This window comes from Triturus cristatus, chromosome 1_1, assembly GCF_964204655.1.
Source record: "Triturus cristatus chromosome 1_1, aTriCri1.1, whole genome shotgun sequence".
Lineage (NCBI taxonomy): Eukaryota > Metazoa > Chordata > Amphibia > Caudata > Salamandridae > Triturus > Triturus cristatus.
In genome coordinates this window covers 541,927,308-541,949,489 of record NC_140579.1, presented here as the reverse complement: position 1 = coordinate 541,949,489, position 22,182 = coordinate 541,927,308, and the positions used below count along the sequence as shown (strand labels likewise).

The 22,182-nt window shown below is 47.2% G+C and overlaps 1 protein-coding gene across 3 annotated transcripts in view; it reads right to left on the bottom strand.

Annotated features, from left to right (window-relative positions):
* The window catches only part of KIF21B (kinesin family member 21B), a 1,294,294-nt gene that overhangs the window by 317,848 nt on the left and 954,264 nt on the right, over window positions 1-22,182 (bottom strand). For all 3 annotated transcript variants that reach the window (XM_085643177.1, XM_085643182.1, XM_085643184.1), the window contains one exon: window positions 21,031-21,069. In XM_085643177.1, coding sequence (XP_085499303.1) covers window positions 21,031-21,069 — 39 coding nt within the window. The remainder of the gene's footprint in view (window positions 1-21,030; window positions 21,070-22,182) is intronic.

Here is a 22,182-nt window from a genome sequence, read left to right as displayed (position 1 = left end):
CGACACGTACACGGGTGTACATACAGGGGGGGGTACGACACGTACAGGGGTGTACATACAGGGGGGTACAACACGTACACGGGTGTACATACACGGGGGTACGACACGTACACGGGTGTACATACAGGGGGGGGTACGACACGTACACGGGTGTACATACACGGGGGGTACGACACGTACACGGGTGTACATACACGGGGGGTACGACACGTACAGGGGTGTACATACAGGGGGGGTACGACACGTACAGGGGTGTACATACAGGGGGGGGTACGACACGTACACGGGTGTACATACACGGGGGGTACGACACGTACAGGGGTGTACATACACGGGGGGTACGACACGTACACGGGTGTACATACAGGGGGGGTACGACACGTACACGGGTGTACATACACAGGGGGTACGACACGTACACGGGTGTACATACACAGGGGTACGACACGTACACGGGTGTACATACACGGGGGGTACGACACGTACAGGGGTGTACATACAGGGGGGGTACGACACGTACACGGGTGTACATACACGGGGGTACGACACGTACAGGTGTGTACATACAGGGGGGGTACGACACGTACACGGGTGTACATACACGGGGGTACGACACGTACACTGGTGTACATACACGGGGGGTACGACACGTACAGGGGTGTACATACAGGGGGGTACGACACGTACACGGGTGTACATACAGGGGGGTACGACATACAGGGGTGTACATACAGGGGGGGTACGACACGTACACGGGTGTACATACACGGGGGTACGACACGTACAGGGGTGTACATACAGGGGGGGTACGACACGTACCCGGGTGTACATACACGGGGGGTACGACACGTACAGGGGTGTACATACAGGGGGGGTACGACACGTACACGGGTGTACATACACGGGGGTACGACACGTACACGGGTGTACATACAGGGGGGGTACGACACGTACAGGGGTGTACATACAGGGGGGTACAACACGTACACGGGTGTACATACACGGGGGTACGACACGTACACGGGTGTACATACAGGGGGGGGTACGACACGTACATGGGTGTACATACACGGGGGGTACGACACGTACACGGGTGTACATACACGGGGGTACGACACGTACACGGGTGTACATACAGGGGGGGTACGACACGTACAGGGGTGTACATACAGGGGGGGGTACGACACGTACACGGGTGTACATACACGGGGGGTACGACACGTACAGGGGTGTACATATGGGGGTACGACACGTACAGGGGTGTACATACAGGGGGGGTACGACACGTACAGGGGTGTACATACAGGGGGGGGTGTACATACACGGGGGTACGACTCGAACGTACGGGGGCTGGGGGGAGTGTTGGGCGCGTATGTGGGCACATGTCTCCATGGTTGCTATGGGAGTTCGGTGCGGACGGTGTTTTTTCCATGCGGTTGTAACATCGGACGCACGGGATGGATCGTGATTCCCCGGTCGGACTTCACTTTTCACATTTGTGCGGTGAATCGTCCGTGGACGTGTCGGACACTTTTTCCGACCCGAGGACGTGTGGGGAATACTTCCCAATGCGATTCGTATGGACTTTTTGCCATGCGGATCGTAATTGGCAGTTTGTACGGCACTTGTACGATTCGTACAGTAAAAAGACCAGATACGAGTCGGACGGGGAATTTTTTTACCGGATCGTGATCGCCACCTAAATGTTGATGTAGGAATACACTTGGAGAAGATGTAGGAGTACACTCGGGACAAGATGTTACTGCAATACTTTCCATTGCACACGAAAAAACCAGTACAGGGCTTCACTTTGAAAATAATGAGTATGGTGTATGGATTCCTAGTGAATTTTAATATCTGGTTGCATGTCTCACCATGCAACCAGAAAGCTGTTGGAAGACTCCTCCCCACTGTCACTCATAAGGATGTTCTATGTTTCTTACAGGACGGCTCTGCGTTTTTGGCAAAAATCCTATTCAATATAAGAATGTTGCAGCTAACTGATTTTCATGTAGGGCTACCTATTGGAAATTAAAACACTAATGCGGGTTTCCCATTGAACAAAAGGAAGGCTGCCGAACAGATTCTTATTTGTAACTATTGTGGCTGATGTTTAAACAATTGGCTGGATCATACAGATCTGAGAACAGGATGTTCTGCAATTCTAAAGATGGTATCTGACTCCACATAGGAAGGTGCCTGGCTGCTCCCCTGTATTGGCTCTCTCACACCTTATATCTTGTGTATCTGGTATATCCCCCTCACCCTGGTCCTTGTTCATTCTACAAGGTTCTTGTTCTTACAACTTTGGACACAATCGTTCCCCCTTATTCGATAAGGGAAAACATTTCAGTACTCAAATGTAGTCAACCATTAAAACATGGTAAAAGAACAGTAGTACATATGGAGGGTTTTGTTGCCCCTTCTCTTCTTTGATGAAAGGTAACTCCCATAGCTTTATATGGCTGTCCCCTGACTTCACTGGTTACCCTCTTGAATATATAGTGTGGTAAAGTGCAAGCTGAAGCAGGCACTGTCTCGCTCTTCGAGCACTATGATGAAAGCACTTAGACTCGAGCTGGGTCTCCACCCCTTTGGTATCAAAGAAAAGGTGTTTCTTTTGTAGTTTTTCTTTGAATTGAGGTGCTTGTGCTAAGAGAACTCTTTACATGGGCTTGTAAAACTGCTCAAAGGATTTGTGAGTTTTTGTGAAGTATGAGCTTGTTCATGATGTCAATGGTATGAATGATCTTCTTGATCTCAGTACAGGAAATGTTAGATTTCTGTCAGACGTTCACTCATTTGAGGGAGACATCCAGTAAGTATCAAGTAAAAAATCCTCATACATCAGCTATATATACAGGGTTTTTCAGGGGATGTCTGGCTACCTAAAGTCTACTCTTTACCCAAATTTACTGAGCCTATGACCAACAATGAGATGTTGATTAGCTCTAAAGTGCAATCAAACACATCCTCTCCCTCCTCCTGCTCACTTGCTAAGGGTTCATGGATGTGCGAAAGAGTCATCTCTGTGCTCTTTTGGTCGAGAACTTGAGTAGGTAAACGTCTTAGGCTTTCATATATTTGTTTACTGTGGACTCTCCCTCTGATGCATTAGCTGTGGATAAATGAATAAAAAACGACGCATAGTGGCATTTTCTTTTTACTGCAACTGTGCTTGGATTTTAGCTGTTTTTAAAATGTAATATTTGTTTGTGTTATAATCTGTACAAGGCCCAGTTGTCCCATAAAATAAACTACTGTAAATAAACTAAGAGTGACTTAAATACAGCCAAGTGCCGGTGCAGAAAGTGTCGCTGGAGGGCTACATGACTTGTGCTCACATTAACAGTTTGGTTCTCATACATTTTTACTCGTTTTGACAGGCACACACAGCAGTTTGCCCTGCCACGATATTCACTGCAAAAGTGGAAGTTATTGAACTGATGAATGATTATTTGAAATATGGAATGGGGAAGATATTAAACTCAAAGACATCAACCACATCATACATATTTAGGAGGCTCGAATAATGGGCATTTTTCTAAAGAGTTTAGGAGTTCACACAGACAAAAAAAGAGCAAAAGTCCTTGCCAAGGTGAATTCTGACTTTTATAGGACACAAATGGCCTAGGATCAAGTTTACAGTAGACCTTCTCAGTAATACATGTTAATAATATAAAGGGAACAACAACTACGCCCCCTTGATGTATGGTTGCTTGATGGGCTGCGTGATTTGAATGATATCCTATAGGCATAACAGGGTGAGGAATGCTGAGTCAGTCTTTCCCCTCCCTCGAAGCAGAACAGTGGTGGAGCTGTTGGACTGCTGATGGACAGATGTTATGGTCAAACCATTATCTCGTAACTTAACATCCGTATTTGTAAAGCACAAGTTCACCCCTTGAAGCTTCCTGGTGCTCCTTTGCAAATGTTTATTCGTATTATGCCAATCTTCACCACAAGTGCAAGGCTTCCTACATCCTGCCACCAACAAAGTCATGTTTCAAGTGTTCTGTTTTTTTCACCTAAGTAAAACTGGTTTGCGCATGAACTAATTGGATTGGCTAAAATAGTTTTAGAGTGGCCTGCAGGGACAGGAGCAGAATGTAGGAGTTGGAATGGAATCAATTTCATGACTTGGAGGGCAGATTGGAATTAATAATATTATGCACATTCCAACTTTTATGGGATGTTTCACCCACTAATGCCCATTACAGTGTCAATTTCTAGAGGATTTAGGGTTCCCCTCTGCAGGGAGGAAGTTTGCAACTGGGTCTTATTCTACTAATCGTATGGTTCATAGAAACCCACACATAATATTCCTTCTTGCCGAGGAAGGTATGGGCTGCCTGCAATTGCAAAGAAAAGATATGCATTTAAAATGCATCAAGTGCCAATTGCAGGTCTGCATCAAAGTGCTGTTTAGACACTAGACTTGACTATGTAATGATTAAAGGTGCTTTCATGGAACTACATCCCAATGACTCTTTAGGACTGGTCCGGTAAGAAATTATGGCGGTGAGGAATGGGCAAGGGAATGAAGCAAATGCTTACATTGAAAGACCATTTTGAGAGCGATGCAGAAGATAAAACCCTCTGTTTGTAGCCTCATCTAGGAGAAGGGGAATCTAGAGAATGTGGCCCATGCCTTGAAGGACTTCCAGGCTTATGAAGTTATCTTAACTTTGTCCTATGGATGTAACCGCCTGACGTGGGCAATAACAGATTTCCGTATCATTACGCCATAGTGGGAGGCTTGAGCTCTATAGTATGTGAACAACATGGCTGAGATTATAGCAAAACTAATACCGAGACATCTAGCCAAGGACAGTGAGGCACATTGCAATAGACAGATGCTCAAGATGGTGCCACAGAGCCTCCACCTAGGCCCTGGTTTGATAATATATATACATATATTGAGGGCAAGAGAAATCATCGACACTGGAGGATCAGTGGCAGTGGTCCTCCTAGACCTAAGCGCGGCATTCGACACTGTCAGCCACCAGGTCCTAGCCCAGCGCCTGGATAACATCGGCGTGAAAGACAGCGCGTTGAAATGGCTCACATCCTTTCTCTCCCGACGCTCCTTCCAAGTCTGGGAAGGAGAAAGCCGCTCCCCCTCTATCCCCCTCCGGTGTGGAGTGCCTCAGGGCTCTTCACTGAGCCCCACGCTTTTCAACGTGTATATGGCCCCACTGGAGGAGCTGGTCTCACCATTCGGAGTCACTATCGTCAGCTATGCTGACGACACTCAGCTGGTGGTGACACTCTCCCATCCCAAGCTAGAGCCCTCCAATCTTCGAGACTGCCTCTCCAACGTCCATCAATGGATGAGTGACTCAGACCTCAAACTAAACAAGTCAAAAACAGAGATCCTGCTCCTAGGTCACAAAACTATGAGCCTTCCCTCCAACCTCTGGCCCGCCTGTATGGGTGAACCCCCTACTCCCAAGACAGAGGTTAAGAGTCTGGGAGTATGGCTGGAGACAGATCTCACCTTTAGGACACAGGCTAGGAAAACAGCTGGCATCTGCTATGGCCTACTCAGATCATGCAGAAAGGTGCTCCCTTTACTACCATCCCAGTCCCGTCTTCTGCTGATTCAAGGCTTAGTTCTATCCAGGCTGGACTATAGCAATGCCATTTACCTCGGAGCACCGGAAGCCACTCTCCAAATACTGCAAAAGACCCAGAATGCCGCAGCTCGCCTACTCACGAACACCCCAGCAAGAACATCAGCCAAACCAGCTCTGAGGAAACTTCATTGGCTCCCCGTGAGGGAAAGAGTCGTTTTCAAAGCCCTTTGCCTGGCCCACAAGGTTCTGCACAACGCCGGCCCCCCTATTCTGAATAATTGGATCACTCCATACAGACCTACGAGAGCGCTCCGATCAGAACAGGGAAACCTTATCATTGTCCCCAGGGTGAAGAAGGCCCGTATAGGTGGCCGCCGCTTCTCAGTCAACACAGCTAAAAAATGGAATGCGCTCCCCCCCCCCGAGTCTCAGAGCTGAACCAAACCTCCTACGATTCAGGAAGTCCCTCAAAACCCTTCTTTTTCCCTGATTCGTCAGCAGCTTCTCTTTGCCCCCTCCTTAGGAGTCCGAGGTTTCAGCGCTGGGATACTCGAGGGTGACTACGCGCTCTATAAAAACCTAAAATAAAATAAAATAAATAAACATACATACAAGAAAACACAAGACAAGGCACTAAAGAAATACTCATAGTGATTCCAGTCACAAAGGTACTGTATTCGAAACGAGACTTTTTGGGGCTAGTAGATATTTGTGTTAATCAAAAATACCTTCAGAAAACATCACAAACACTTCAAATTGTATTCCATTGCCTTCTTCAGAAGAAATTTTAAAATGTTGAACTTTCCAACTCAAAAAAATAAAATCTGCATAAACCCATGGGGCTCTTGTGCTGCACGGGAATAATTGTTGCCTCATTTCAAGGTGCTTAAAGTGCTAGCAAAGCACAGAGGCAATGTCAAAAGAATTTGGAGCTGCAGACAGCCTCAGTAGCCCCAAGACGTAAGAATATCTTCTCAAATTAAATTCTAGCCTGCAAATATTAGAGGAGAGTAAATATTTAGTTTCCCTAGAGAAGCTTTCCCAAGTTCCTGACTTGTGCCTTTTAGTAGGGGCACAAGGGTGCCCTGTTTAACTTTGCCTTTACGCTAACTAATCTTTTCTACTGTGTGTTAAAATGTTAGCAACACAACAAAATAATTTTCACAGTATTCACACCCAACCAAACTGGGAAATGTATGCATAATATTTCTCTGTACTTTTACCTTTTGTTGCACTTTTTTTATTCATAGTGAGAAATGTTTTCATAGCTTCTTCCTGCAATTTAACATCTTGCAGAAATGTTCTATGCACAGTGGCGTTGCACACCAAACGATCAGTACGTATTACTGCATAGGAAATCATATACAAAACCGCTATGTTCCTGTTGCATAAGTATGTGTGTAATATATTGTTGCAAAACTCATACATTTCACTGAAAGCGAAAAACCTTAGCCCCTTTGTAAAGTTACAATATTTCCTAAGGAACCATGATAATACTTTGCAACTTCACAGACTCCTGTCCACAATGCACATATGTATCCCCAAGTGTTTCTATAATAGCTCGACACATACTTACCATCATTAAAAAGTATAAACATAATGCTCTGAAATATGCTGGCCATATTTTATGTTTATGAGTAAAAGCAGGAACATGCATGCCAAAAATCTGAATTTATTTTCCAAAAACTATGTCCTTTCCAGAGAGTTTCCATAGTAAGAAAGTAAAAGCAAAACCATTGTGTTTTTTAGTTTGCAGCTTGCACATTTGCATTCTAGGAATAATATCCACGAATTAGGGAGTTGTATTCGACTAGATGGTTGTATAAAGTGCATAATGTAGAACAAAGATTTGCTCTGAATGGAATTAGGAGATGCTAGGATCATATCATAAATGCACCAGTCATCTTTCACTGCGATCACAAAGATTTAAGAACTCATTATGAGTATCCTCTTAATTCTGATTCGCTGCATTTCACCCAGAGATCTGAAATGCAGAAATACTGGGGATAAGTAAGGAATAGCCATGGCAACATGAGACGGAATTCCAGATTTACCAAATAATTCCTCATTTCTAAGGGGACCCTCAGAGTTCAATCCCAGCCATGATGTTCTTCTACCGTTACTGATGACCCCAGTATGGGCAGCTCCAGGAGGGGGTCAGAGTTGAGGGTCAAACTTGAAGCATTTTATGTATTTATTTATTTTTAGTTGTAGGAGAGTAGGGTCTGCTATCCTATGGTCACCCCAATTTTTGCTTTTTGCTTCACTGGTTTTTGACATATTGAGGCTGTGGGCCTGCCAATCAGACCCCCAGCCTGCTGTTCTCTCTACTAAATTAAAACTATGCACCCTAGGTGCATAACCAATTGGAAGTGGATCACCCTGTCAGCCCCTGTACCAGTGTACACTAGGTACCCAGGGCATTGGTGTACCCCAGGCCTGCCAAGGGCTGCAGCATGTATTATGCCACCCCAGGCTTGGCCTAACAATCTGACACAACTGGCTGATCACTCAGCTGGGGTAAGTTGGTGTAATCACCTCTTACTTAGGTGTAGTATACCTATACCTAACCTTAAATGGGACACCTGGTAACCTATAAGTCACTCCTATGGCAGGCCTTAACAATCCTGAAGGCAGAGTGCTTGGTTCCATGTGAGATGGTGCTCTGGCATGAGCTGAGCCTGTCTGCAGTGGTCGGAACAACTTCCTTCTACTGTTTCCAGATATCGTCATACCATATACTCTTAAGTGCATTATGAACCTCGCGGTTAAATGCTATCTTTGGTTTGGCTTTATCAAAACATGTCGAGTAAGGTGTCATACGAATTGGAATACTAACCCCTCGCCAATTCTGGCGACGGGGTTAGCATTCCACCCTTCTAGAGGGACACGACATGTACAGTACCTGAAACCCGGGTAAAATCAGACATAGCCTCAGCTCCACAAAATGGATGCTGCCACCACAGACACAAGTCTGCCCTCCTGCTGCTGGGAGTCCTTCCAGCTTGGGAGGTGTGGACAAAGGGTTTCCTGCCAGGGGAGGTGCATGCACCACCCCAGACAGGATTTTGTGTATTGGTCAGGTAGGGCTTGAAAGAAACCAGACATGCCTGTGGCTCACAAGGAGCCTCGGTGCATAGGCCAGTTCAAACCGGTCCTGGGGCACACCAGTCCCGGGCCTGGGGCGAGCTGGACAAAGGATTGGGGGTGTAACCACCCCCCTTCCTGGTCCCACCCATAGGGAGGGACCTAGCAGGTAGTCCGGCCCCTAGAATCCGAATAAAGGTAGGAGCTGTGTCCTAAGACTTCAGACATCCTGGAATCAACTTGAAACTAAGAAGAAGACGGGAACTTCGACATTCTGCTGCACAGAAGACTGAAGAAAATCTCCCCTGTGGTCAGGGAGTGACCACCTTGCTAACGCAAGCACCATCCAGCGAATCACCGTCTGCTTTGCCGCCGCCTCCCGCCGGAGCCCGAGCCCAGAGACTGACAAGACCTGGACCTCCAGACCTCTCACCGCCCGATCCACAGTCCCTGCAAAGAAGAGACCCGTGGAGGCACCGAGACCCGTGGAGCCAGCCATCTTGGAACGACTACGACAAGCTGACAAGTGCAACAACCGAGGCTCCCTCCAAGTTGTGCTTTGGGTCCTGAGAAGCCCAACCCTCGAGCAGCATCTGCACCAAAGGTGAGCCCTCCAGCATCTCCACGATCTGCGTGGGGCCCTTCTGCATTTTGCCACTCGACGCGCCTAACCGGTTGCTGGCCCGCTGGCTAGTGGCCATCTTGGCGACGAAATCTACGACAAACACCGCTGGTCTGGTTGCTCCAGACTGGCCCTTGCTCCCCTCCAAAGGAGCAATCCCTCTGACCTTGCTGGTCAGAACCAACAGCTGATTTCCGAATCCTTCTACAATTGCTTTTGCCAAGGCTTGTTTGCTTCGATCAAGTCGCCGACACCGCCGACAGCGAGAGCCTGCGTGGGACAGCTCGTGAGCCGACTCCTGGACGTCGTCGACCTTCAGGGACCACGTGGCTGCGGAGACAAGCTACCCCTCATCACCTGTTTGCACCCGACATCGCCTGGTACCCACCTGGTGCCACGCTGGTCACTGGCTAGTGACTGTGAACACTGTCCCCTCTGCTTACAGGTCTTCAACATCTCCGATCCACTCTTGGATCCACTGCATCTCTTCCCGACCGACCGCCTGCAGCATCTTTGTCCCAGGCTCAACGGAACAGATAGAAGAAACCCGACGCACTTCGAGGCCTATGCACCCGCTTCCTGTGGGTGAGGTAAAGCTGGTACTCCGGTGCCCATGTGTAGTAATACATCTCTAGTGCCTGTGTTCCAAATCTTAAGTTCCTAGTCAACCCGGAAGATCTCCTTTGCAGTAACTTTGTACTTTTTACGCACCCATTGAAACCTATGGGAGCACGCGTGTGACTATTTGCTCTGCACACGCCACCCGTGGACCTCCTGGTCACTAACTGACGTTAGCTCCTTGTAGGCCCAGCGATTCTAGAGGCCCTAGGCCTTTTCCCTTTTCTGTTCGTGGTACTTATACCACTATTTTAGTATATGGTTCGAGTGGCCACCAGGGCCTATCCATATAAAGTGCAACTTCTGTGTATTCTGTGATAATCTTGTTTGACGATTTGTGCTCCTGTGCTCATAAAGAGACTAGGGGTTACTTTGAGAAATAAATACATATATATTTTGAATATATATCTGTGTGGTGTCCTTTCATTGGTATAAAAGGGGGTTACTATTGGTAAAACAGCTTGCTTAACACGCTTCACGAGTTTAGCCTCAAAGACTGCTTAGCCTACGCTACCACTAGGGCAGCTAGTCCGAAAAGGTTGACTTACAACCACACCATAAGGGTTGCTTGGCATGGTACAAGGTGATCACTTTAACTAGTGAGCATCATACACCAGGCCAACTTCTCACATTGGTGAGCAGCGGTTGGATTTGAGCTTGCTGTGTTTTACCATTGTAATCTCTTGGTTACCAATTGAAAGATCACATAGGTACCTGTAGGTACATATAAAACAAGATTAGATATACTTAAGTTCTACTGAACTTAGTTGTTGTAGAGCAAAGGGAGTAGCACACCCTGACTACAACTACTAGATAGGTTTAGTAGGTAAACCCAAGTGTAGGTAGATTGCAACACATCCACCCACACTTAAGAGCAATGGCCGGGGCAGAGGGGTCCACTGTACCCATCTCTGTTGAGAGTGACCCCCAGAGGGCACCATCCAGCTTTGCTACCCTTAACCAGAATGAGCTCAGGCATTTGGCAACTCTTAGAGGCCTTAAACAGCCCAAGAACCCAAACTCTGCTGAGCTCAGAGAGCTCTTACAGAATGATGAGAATCAGAGAGCACTCAAGAAAGCTTCCCAGTTAGCCCCCTTAGGGACAGGAACAGGAGGCCCCCCTTCTAAAGATGCCACTGAAGTACCCCTTCCCAATAGTCACCCCTTAGATGGGATGCCTACCACAGAGGATGAGAGTGAAAAGGATACTGACAGTAGTGAGGATGAAGGGAGAACTAGCCCAGTGCCAAGTGTTATACTTGGCCCAGCTAAACCAAGGCTATTGGGGACTGACAGTGGGTTCAACCCACTGGATCTCCCCAGTGGACTTAACACAGGGCTTGGAAGGCAAAGGAATCGCTCAGGTGACTCCAATGCTTCCCATGGCTCTAGAGGCTCTCAAGGTCACTCCAGGAGAAGGATGACCACCCCTCAGAGGAGGGAACATGAGGCCAAGATGCAAGAGGCCCAGCTGAGGATCAGGAAGCAGGAGCTAGAAGTAGCCCTGATGGAAGAGAAACTTAGCAAGGCTAGACAGCATAAAGAGAGTGGGTCTATACCCACTGGTGGCAGCATTGTCCCTAAGGACAAAGATAGGGTTTTCGACAATAGAAACCTGTCTAAGGTTGTGCCCCCCTACAAAAGTGGGGATGACATCCACAAGTGGATAACTGCTCTTGAGAGAGCCTGCAAAGTACAGCAGGTTCCTGAAGATCAGTGGGCAGCAATCCTCTGGCTCTCCTTTGAGGGAAGAGGCAGAGACAGACTCCTCACTGTTAGAGAAGAGGATGTCAGAAACTACAGAGTCCTGAAGAGTGTTCTAGTTGATGGGTTAGGCTTAACCACTGAACAGTACAGGTTAATGTTCAGAGACACCCAAAAGACACAGACTCGGGACTGGTCTGAATACATTGAATGTGCCACTAAGGCTTTGGAGGGTTGGTTGCTGGGAAGTAAGGTATCTGATTTTACAGGATTGTATAATTTGATGATGAGAGAACAGATTTTAAATAACTGTCAAAACCAGCAACTGCATCAACACTTGGTTGACTCTGATCTGACCTCTCCCCAAGAATTGGGAAAGAAGGCAGACAAATGGGTCAGAACCAGGGTTAAGCAAAAGAACCAGAACCAGGGCCAAGGGGGTGATCAGAAGAAAACAGACCAAAAGGGTGGAGATCAGAAACCTAAAGACCAGAAGTCTTCAACAGGGCCCCAAACTACTGCTAAGGAGGGTGGGTCCCAACAGTCCAAGAAGAAGAAAGAAGGTCAGAAGAAACCCTGGTGCAATCATTGTAAAAATACAACTCACTGGACTAGTGATTGCAAAAAGGGTGGAGCCCCCAACACTGTTGCCCCTAAGGCACCTGCTCCCAGTACTACTGTTAGCAGTGTTGGTCCCCAGACAAAGGGTGTAGTGGGAATCACTATGGGAACTGAAGGAGATTCTGACTTAGACAGAACCCTTACACAGGCAGTCTTGATCTGTGATGGGGACATTGATTTGTCCCTGACTGTGAGCCCCAGTAACCTGGGCAAGTACAGACAGACTCCTTTAATTAATGACAAAGTGGCTCAAGCCTACAGGGACACATGTGCCAGTGTCACTATGGTGACACCAGGCTTTGTGGACCCTGGACAGTACATACCAGGTGAGAACTACCTGGTGACCAATGCCAGCAATGCCACTACTTCACACAGTGTGGCAGTTGTTAACTTCTCATGGGGAGGGGTAACTGGCCTCAAAAGGGTTGTGGTTAGTGCAGACCTCCCAGTAGAATGTTTGTTGGGCAATGACCTAGAGAGTTCTCTATGGTCAGAAGTGGAGTACAGGACTCATGCAGAGATGTTAGGTATATCATCACATGTCCTTGCTGTGACCAGGTCACAGGCCAAAAAGTGCCTCACTGAACCTCAGGTCTTGGATCCTGGAACAATGGACCAAGCACCTACCAAGAAGAAGAACAGGAGGGTCAAGGCTGTGCCTTCCCCCCTGCCTCAGAGTGATGATCAGCCTTCCCAGGAAGCTGATCTAGAGGACCCTGAAGGAACTGTCCCTGAAGAGCTTGAACCTGATCAGGTTGAGTTTCTGGGGACAGGGGGACCTTCAAGGGCTGACTTGAGGCAGGCTCAGTTATCCTGTCCCTCTCTTGAACCCCTCAGACAGCTGGCTGCTGCTGAGGCTGCTGGGAATGCTCAAGGTACCCATAAAGTGTATTGGGATGAAGGGCTCCTTTATTCAGAGGCTAGAGACCCCAAGCCTGGTGCAACCAGGAGGTTGGTCATACCTCTGCAATTTAGGGGCTTCCTTCTTACCTTGGCCCATGACATTCCTTTAGCAGGACACTTAGGCCAGAACAAGACTTGGGACAGGCTTGTCCCTCACTTTCACTGGCCTCATATGAATGAAGATACAAAGGAGTTTTGTCGCTCCTGTGTTACCTGCCAAGCCAGTGGCAAATCAGGTGGCACAACAAAGGCCCCCCTAATACCACTACCTGTGGTGGGGGTCCCCTTTGAAAGAGTGGGAATAGACATAGTGGGTCCCATGGATCCTCCCACTGCATCTGGGCACAGATTTATACTGGTGGTAGTGGATCATGCCACCAGGTATCCAGAGGCAATTCCCCTTAGGACCACTACAGCACCTGTTGTGGCCAGGGCCCTGCTGGGAGTATTCTCCAGAGTGGGGTTTCCTAAGGAGGTAGTATCTGACAGAGGTACCAACTTTATGTCAGGATACTTGACAGCTATGTGGAAGGAATGTGGTGTCAACTACAAGTTCACCACCCCTTATCACCCACAATGCAATGGGCTTGTTGAGAGATTCAACAAGACCCTAAAGGGTATGATCAAAGGATTACCTGAAAAGCTCAGGCGAAGATGGGATATCCTTCTACCCTGCCTTCTGTTTGCTTACAGAGAGGTCCCACAAAAAGGAGTTGGCTACAGCCCCTTTGAATTGTTGTTTGGGCACCCTGTGAGAGGCCCACTGTGTTTGGTGAAGGAAGGATGGGAGTTACCTCTCAAAAAGCCTAAGCTAGACATAGTGGACTATGTACTTGGTCTCCGCTCCAGGATGGCTGAGTATATGGAGAAGGCATCTAAAAACCTTGAGGCAAGCCAGGCCTTACAGAAAGCTTGGCATGACCAAAAGGCTGTCTTGGTTGAGTATCAGCCAGGACAGAAGGTATGGGTGTTGGAGCCAGTGGCCCCAGCAGCACTCCAAGACAAATGGTCTGGACCCCATACAATCCTGGAAAAGAAGGGAGAGGTCACCTACTTGGTGGACCTAGGAACTCCCAGGAGTCCCCACAGGGTACTCCATGTTAACAGGCTTAAAGCATATGTTGACAGGGCAGACATGGGCTTGCTCATGGCTACAGATGAGGGACAGGAGGAAGAGAGTGACCCTCTCCCAGACCTGTTGTCTCAGAACCCTGAAGATGGCTCAGTTGAAGGAGTGACCCTTGGAGGCAACCTCACTGCCCATCAGCAGACTGAATGTAGACAGGTTCTACAATCATTTTCACATATGTTTTCCTTGATACCTAGTCAAACTGACTGGTGTACCCATGTTGTGGACACTGGTGACAGTCTGCCTGTAAAGAACAAACTTTACAGACAACCTGACCACGTCAGGGACTGTATAAAGGCTGAGGTACATAAAATGCTGGAATTAGGTGTCATTGAACCCTCAGAGAGCCCCTGGGCTAGCCCAGTGGTTCTGGTCCCCAAACCTCACACCAAAGATGGCAAGAGAGAGATGAGGTTCTGTGTGGACTACAGAGGACTCAATGCTGTCACCAGGACAGATGCACACCCTATTCCAAGGGCAGATGAGCTCATAGACAAACTAGCTTCTGCAAAGTTTTTGAGCACATTTGACTTGACAGCTGGCTATTGGCAAATCAGGTTAGCTGAGGAGTCTAAGGCCAAAACAGCATTCTCAACCCCAGGTGGGCATTATCAGTTTGTGGTGATGCCCTTTGGTCTGAAGAATGCACCTGCCACCTTCCAAAGGCTGGTGAACCAAGTCCTTACTGGGTTGGATGACTTTTGCGCAGCATATCTTGATGACATTGCTGTCTTTAGTTCCACCTGGGAGGATCACCTGATCCACCTGAAGAAGGCTCTTGAGGCTCTGCAAAGGGCAGGCCTCACTATCAAGGCTACTAAGTGCCAGATAGGGCAGAGTAAGGTTGTGTATTTGGGCCACCTTGTAGGTGGGGGCCAAGTTCAACCACTGGAGAGTAAGATACAGTCCATCAAGGATTGGTCCCCTCCAACCACCCAGACTCAAGTTCGAGCTTTCTTGGGCTTGACTGGGTATTACAGGAAGTTTGTTAAGAACTATGGGTCCATTGTGACTCCTCTTAATGATCTGACATCCAAGAAGATGCCCAAAAAGGTTCAGTGGACAGTAAGCTGTCAAAAGGCATTTGATGACCTGAAGGAGGCCATGTGCTCTGCACCTATCCTGAAAAGTCCTGACTACTCCAAAGAGTTTATTGTCCAAACAGATGCTTCTGAGTTGGGTGTGGGAGCTGTGCTGTCACAACTTAATGTAGATGGTCAAGACCAACCCATTGCTTTTATTAGCAGAAGGTTGACCCCCAGAGAGAAGAATTGGTCAGCTATTGAGAGGGAGGCCTTTGCTGTGGTGTGGGCCCTGAAGAAGCTGAGGCCATACTTGTTTGGCACTCACTTCAAGATTCAGACCGACCATAAGCCCCTCTTGTGGCTAAATCAGATGAAGGGTGAAAACCCCAAACTGCTTAGGTGGTCCATTTCCCTACAGGGGATGGACTTTACAGTGGAGCACCGGCCAGGTACTGACCATGGGAATGCAGATGGTCTCTCCAGGTACTTCCACTTAGGACATGAAGACGAGACTGGTCAAGGCTAGTTTAATGTCCCAGCGTTTGGGGGGGGGTTGTGTAGGAGAGTAGGGTCTGCTATCCTATGGTCACCCCAAATTTTTGCTTTTTGCTTCACTGGTTTTTGACATATTGAGGCTGTGGGCCTGCCAATCAGACCCCCAGCCTGCTGTTCTCTCTACTAAATTAAAACTATGCACCCTAGGTGCATAACCAATTGGAAGTGGATCACCCTGTCAGCCCCTGTACCAGTGTACACTAGGTACCCAGGGCATTGGTGTACCCCAGGCCTGCCAAGGGCTGCAGCATGTATTATGCCACCCCAGGCTTGGCCTAACAATCTGACACAACTGGCTGATCACTCAGCTGGGGTAAGTTGGTGTAATCACCTCTTACTTAGGTGTAGTATACCTATACCTAACCTTAAATGGGACACCTGGTAACCTATAAGTCACTCCTATGGCAGGCCTTAACAATCCTGAAGGCAGAGTGCTTGGTTCCATGTGAGATGGTGCTCTGGCATGAGCTGAGCCTGTCTGCAGTGGTCGGAACAACTTCCTTCTACTGTTTCCAGATATCGTCATACCATATACTCTTAAGTGCATTATGAACCTCGCGGTTAAATGCTATCTTTGGTTTGGCTTTATCAAAACATGTCGAGTAAGGTGTCATACGAATTGGAATACTAACCCCTCGCCAATTCTGGCGACGGGGTTAGCATTCCACCCTTCTAGAGGGACACGACATGTACAGTACCTGAAACCCGGGTAAAATCAGACATAGCCTCAGCTCCACAAAATGGATGCTGCCACCACAGACACAAGTCTGCCCTCCTGCTGCTGGGAGTCCTTCCAGCTTGGGAGGTGTGGACAAAGGGTTTCCTGCCAGGGGAGGTGCATGCACCACCCCAGACAGGATTTTGTGTATTGGTCAGGTAGGGCTTGAAAGAAACCAGACATGCCTGTGGCTCACAAGGAGCCTCGGTGCATAGGCCAGTTCAAACCGGTCCTGGGGCACACCAGTCCCGGGCCTGGGGCGAGCTGGACAAAGGATTGGGGGTGTAACCACCCCCCTTCCTGGTCCCACCCATAGGGAGGGACCTAGCAGGTAGTCCGGCCCCTAGAATCCGAATAAAGGTAGGAGCTGTGTCCTAAGACTTCAGACATCCTGGAATCAACTTGAAACTAAGAAGAAGACGGGAACTTCGACATTCTGCTGCACAGAAGACTGAAGAAAATCTCCCCTGTGGTCAGGGAGTGACCACCTTGCTAACGCAAGCACCATCCAGCGAATCACCGTCTGCTTTGCCGCCGCCTCCCGCCGGAGCCCGAGCCCAGAGACTGACAAGACCTGGACCTCCAGACCTCTCACCGCCCGATCCACAGTCCCTGCAAAGAAGAGACCCGTGGAGGCACCGAGACCCGTGGAGCCAGCCATCTTGGAACGACTACGACAAGCTGACAAGTGCAACAACCGAGGCTCCCTCCAAGTTGTGCTTTGGGTCCTGAGAAGCCCAACCCTCGAGCAGCATCTGCACCAAAGGTGAGCCCTCCAGCATCTCCACGATCTGCGTGGGGCCCTTCTGCATTTTGCCACTCGACGCGCCTAACCGGTTGCTGGCCCGCTGGCTAGTGGCCATCTTGGCGACGAAATCTACGACAAACACCGCTGGTCTGGTTGCTCCAGACTGGCCCTTGCTCCCCTCCAAAGGAGCAATCCCTCTGACCTTGCTGGTCAGAACCAACAGCTGATTTCCGAATCCTTCTACAATTGCTTTTGCCAAGGCTTGTTTGCTTCGATCAAGTCGCCGACACCGCCGACAGCGAGAGCCTGCGTGGGACAGCTCGTGAGCCGACTCCTGGACGTCGTCGACCTTCAGGGACCACGTGGCTGCGGAGACAAGCTACCCCTCATCACCTGTTTGCACCCGACATCGCCTGGTACCCACCTGGTGCCACGCTGGTCACTGGCTAGTGACTGTGAACACTGTCCCCTCTGCTTACAGGTCTTCAACATCTCCGATCCACTCTTGGATCCACTGCATCTCTTCCCGACCGACCGCCTGCAGCATCTTTGTCCCAGGCTCAACGGAACAGATAGAAGAAACCCGACGCACTTCGAGGCCTATGCACCCGCTTCCTGTGGGTGAGGTAAAGCTGGTACTCCGGTGCCCATGTGTAGTAATACATCTCTAGTGCCTGTGTTCCAAATCTTAAGTTCCTAGTCAACCCGGAAGATCTCCTTTGCAGTAACTTTGTACTTTTTACGCACCCATTGAAACCTATGGGAGCACGCGTGTGACTATTTGCTCTGCACACGCCACCCGTGGACCTCCTGGTCACTAACTGACGTTAGCTCCTTGTAGGCCCAGCGATTCTAGAGGCCCTAGGCCTTTTCCCTTTTCTGTTCGTGGTACTTATACCACTATTTTAGTATATGGTTCGAGTGGCCACCAGGGCCTATCCATATAAAGTGCAACTTCTGTGTATTCTGTGATAATCTTGTTTGACGATTTGTGCTCCTGTGCTCATAAAGAGACTAGGGGTTACTTTGAGAAATAAATACATATATATTTTGAATATATATCTGTGTGGTGTCCTTTCATTGGTATAAAAGGGGGTTACTATTGGTAAAACAGCTTGCTTAACACGCTTCACGAGTTTAGCCTCAAAGACTGCTTAGCCTACGCTACCACTAGGGCAGCTAGTCCGAAAAGGTTGACTTACAACCACACCATAAGGGTTGCTTGGCATGGTACAAGGTGATCACTTTAACTAGTGAGCATCATACACCAGGCCAACTTCTCACATTAGTTTTATATGGCGCAAACATAACCTGTTAGTGTACAAACAGCAGGTCAGTTATACATAAAAGGAAGAAATTCGAAAGGAATAATTAATCATCAAAACATATACAATATAACACTCAATCAGCAAATGTAAGCTCCGGATGTGCCCCAGAAAGCAGTAAAACAGAGTGGCTTCAGGCCAGCTCTTGAAGTAATTTATTCAGCAGATGCATTTTTGCTACTTTTTTAGAGGAGATAGTTGAGAAGTTAGACAAAATTTCAGGATGCAGTGCATTCCAAATCCTTGGGAATAGACTGGAGAATAAGCAGTTGTAAGTTTTCTTTTTGTTGAACTTCTGAGATTTCAACAGTAGGGAGTTGGCACTTCTTAGGGAGCCACTACCACCAGACAGTTTGAGCTTCTTTGCCAAGTAGATTGGAGTGTTATGGTGCAGGCCCTTGGGTGTCATGCAGGGTATCTTCTGCAGGATTTTTGCTTCCAATGGGAGCCAATTTAGCGGTTTTAGAACTGGAGTAATGTAGTCCAATCTACTGGATCCCGTCACAAGCCTAGCTGTAAAGTTCAGCGTGGCCCTTAGCGACGCTATCCTTGCTTTAGGTAAGCAAGCCAGAGTAGCACTCCCATAGTCTAATCAGGAAATGACTAGGGTTTGAACTGCTAACTGAAGGTTATCAGGAGGCCAAAAGGCCTCAGTAAGTTCAGATGGTAATTGGCTCCCACTGTGGTTGCACTGATATGGTCTTACTTATTGAGGTATTTTTCCAGAGTTATGCCTAGTGATCTAGTGGAATCAATGACGTGAGGGGTACAGTTGATAGCTGTAAGTTGTTTGAGCTATTCAGTGTGTGTGTGAGAGGCAATCAAGATGAATTCAGTTTTGAGGCAATTAAGCATAATGTGATTACGGGTTAGCCATTGTTGGGTTTTCAGTAGGAAGCAATTGAATTTTTTTTATAATCTAGAGAGGAAATTTTCAGGTACAGTTGTGTACCATCGGTGTACATGTGGTACTGAGTGTTTGAGTGCTTCAGAATTTCAGTGAGAGGTTCCATGAATAAGTTGAATAAAATGGGCGAGAGCAGTGATCCTTGAGGTACTCCAATTGAGACTAGAGTAATATCTGAAAGGGTTTGGTTGACTTTAATTCTTTGTGTTCGGTTATGTAGGAAAGAGGCAAACCAGTCCAATGCGGGACCAGATGGCCCTATTCTTCACTCCAGAAGGTCAATCAGGCTATCATGTTTGATTGTATCGAATGCCGAGGAGAGATCAAGAAGTATGAGGAGGCACAATTAGTTCTGAATCAAGTATTCTCAGGGCATCATTTAAAATGTGTGTTAGAGCAGTTCCAGTGCTGTGTCCTGATCTGAATCCATTTGGCAGTGGTCAGGGAGATGAAACTGCTCAATGTGGTTGCATAATTACAGGTGTATGCAATTCTCCAGTAGTTTTGCTAGAGTTGGCATGTTCGTGATTAAACGGAAATTGTTGCGGTTCGACCCGTCTGCATTAGGTTTTTTTTTTACGATATGGGTAACTTTACCTATTTTTAAACAATCAGGAACCAGGCTCTGAGAGAGGAATGCGTAGGCAATCTAAGACAAGAGAGGAAGTGTAGACAATCTAAACTCTGATGAGCTTGGCGGGCAGAGGATTATTGAAGTAGGTGGAGGGTTGGATTGAGAATAATGTTTTGGAGACACTCTGCTACTTCAGGAAATGTGATGGTAGTCCAAGTAGAATTTTGTAGAATGACCCATCAGAGGGGAACTAACAATGTGCGGTACTGGAAGGAGACTGGGCTGGACCTGGCTTAGTAGTCTCTGTGAGGCAAGTTGCAATTCAGCTTCAATCATCTTAGTCTTTTCAGTGAAGTTTGTGGAGAAGTCATTTCTGCTGGGTAATGCTCCACTGTCTACCGAAGATTTGCCAATTGTTTGGAGTTTTATGAGTCTAAATAGCTTTTTGGGTGTGTTTTTAATATTGTCAAGTTGTGTCCTAAAGACCTTTGTTGAGAGGCTCAATTGAAAATGGAAGTCAGTGAGATTTTGGTCAGAGTGCATGCTGATGCTACTTTTGTTATGTTCACATATGCTCTAATACAATGTTCATTAATATTGAATGCGTATGATTAAGTAACATTGAGATGTTCTAGACATCAGCAAAATTGCTGAATAGTTTTTATTTTAAGGTGTTATATTAAGGCAATCATGCAGTAGAAATAAAGAGGTTGAGTAATAGCATTGTATCACAATGCACGAGGTCAAACGACATGTTGCATGCTGTTCACTAAGTGATCTCATCTTTTTAGTGAATGGCCTGATTTCATGCAGCAGTGGGTGGATGAGAACAGGAAAGAGAAAGAAAGAGACATACATACATACACACAGTAGGTGATATTCTAGGGCTAATCGTAAATACAGAAAAGGCAATACCTCAGAACCTCGGAGAAAGAGGAATCACTGTCGTCCGACCTAGAGACAGGAGATTAGCAGGATTGGGGGAGAGAAAAACACAGACAACACAAGAAATATTAGAACACGTCCTTTAGCAGGGGGAGAGAGTTAATAGAATCTGAACAGAAAGAAAACGACACAAAGAGCATTTGTCAGTTAGAGGGAATAGAGAAACAATAGAATGTGAACTAGGGAATGGAATGAAACAGAACAATTCAAAAGATGGATTGTATGCAGAGGTGAGCAACTGGAAGATTTCCCACAGGTCAGTTGCCTCTGAAAAATAGGCAGATATATATGACCAGAGGTCATTGGCCATGTGATAATGTAATTGGTACTGCACCATCCCTATTGGCTTGTCAGGGGCTCTCAATTGTTCAGTACTTGCGGGACTTCCTATTAACCACATTATTTCAGATTCCACTGTAGGTCTCCAGGTCCTTAACCTTAAAACAAATAATCACCACTAACAAAAATATCTCTGTCCAGTGACTAGGAATTCCTTGATCAGTCAGTCCTACAGCATGCTACGGCTTTTTGAAAGCACCATACAGATTCCCTACAAAGTCTTACTTTTGTTTTACAAAATACAATAACACCATTTACATTTCAAATAGTCATACCTAGGAGTCTGGGGCCACATGTACATACATTTCATTTTGTGATTTCCTAATAGCACATTTTTGCTATTCGCTATCAGGAAATCGCAAACACCTATGTACTGATTTGTCTTTGACACATTTTCCAATTCCAAATGGAATTGCAATTGACCTACCTCATTAATTTTCATGAGGTAGGTCGAAATTTGTGACCCATTGGGAATTGCTAAAAACAGAAGGATGGTGGCCTGCTGGGGACAGCAGACCACCAGGTCTGTTTTTCAAAAAGAAAATGGAATGTTTCAGTTTCATTTTTAGGTCGAGCCTGGATAGCGCATGCGCTGTTCTGCGAGGCATGCTGTATTCGAGTATGGACTTAAAGCTCCGCCCACTCTCCACTCATATTTTTCATTGCCTTGTGTCACTGTCCTTTGTGAATGCTGACTTCTGATTCGTTAATAGGCTTGTTAGTCCCTCCTTAGTACCGCCTTGTCTTCATTTGTAACGTCCCATGAGGACTGGCCCTTTTACT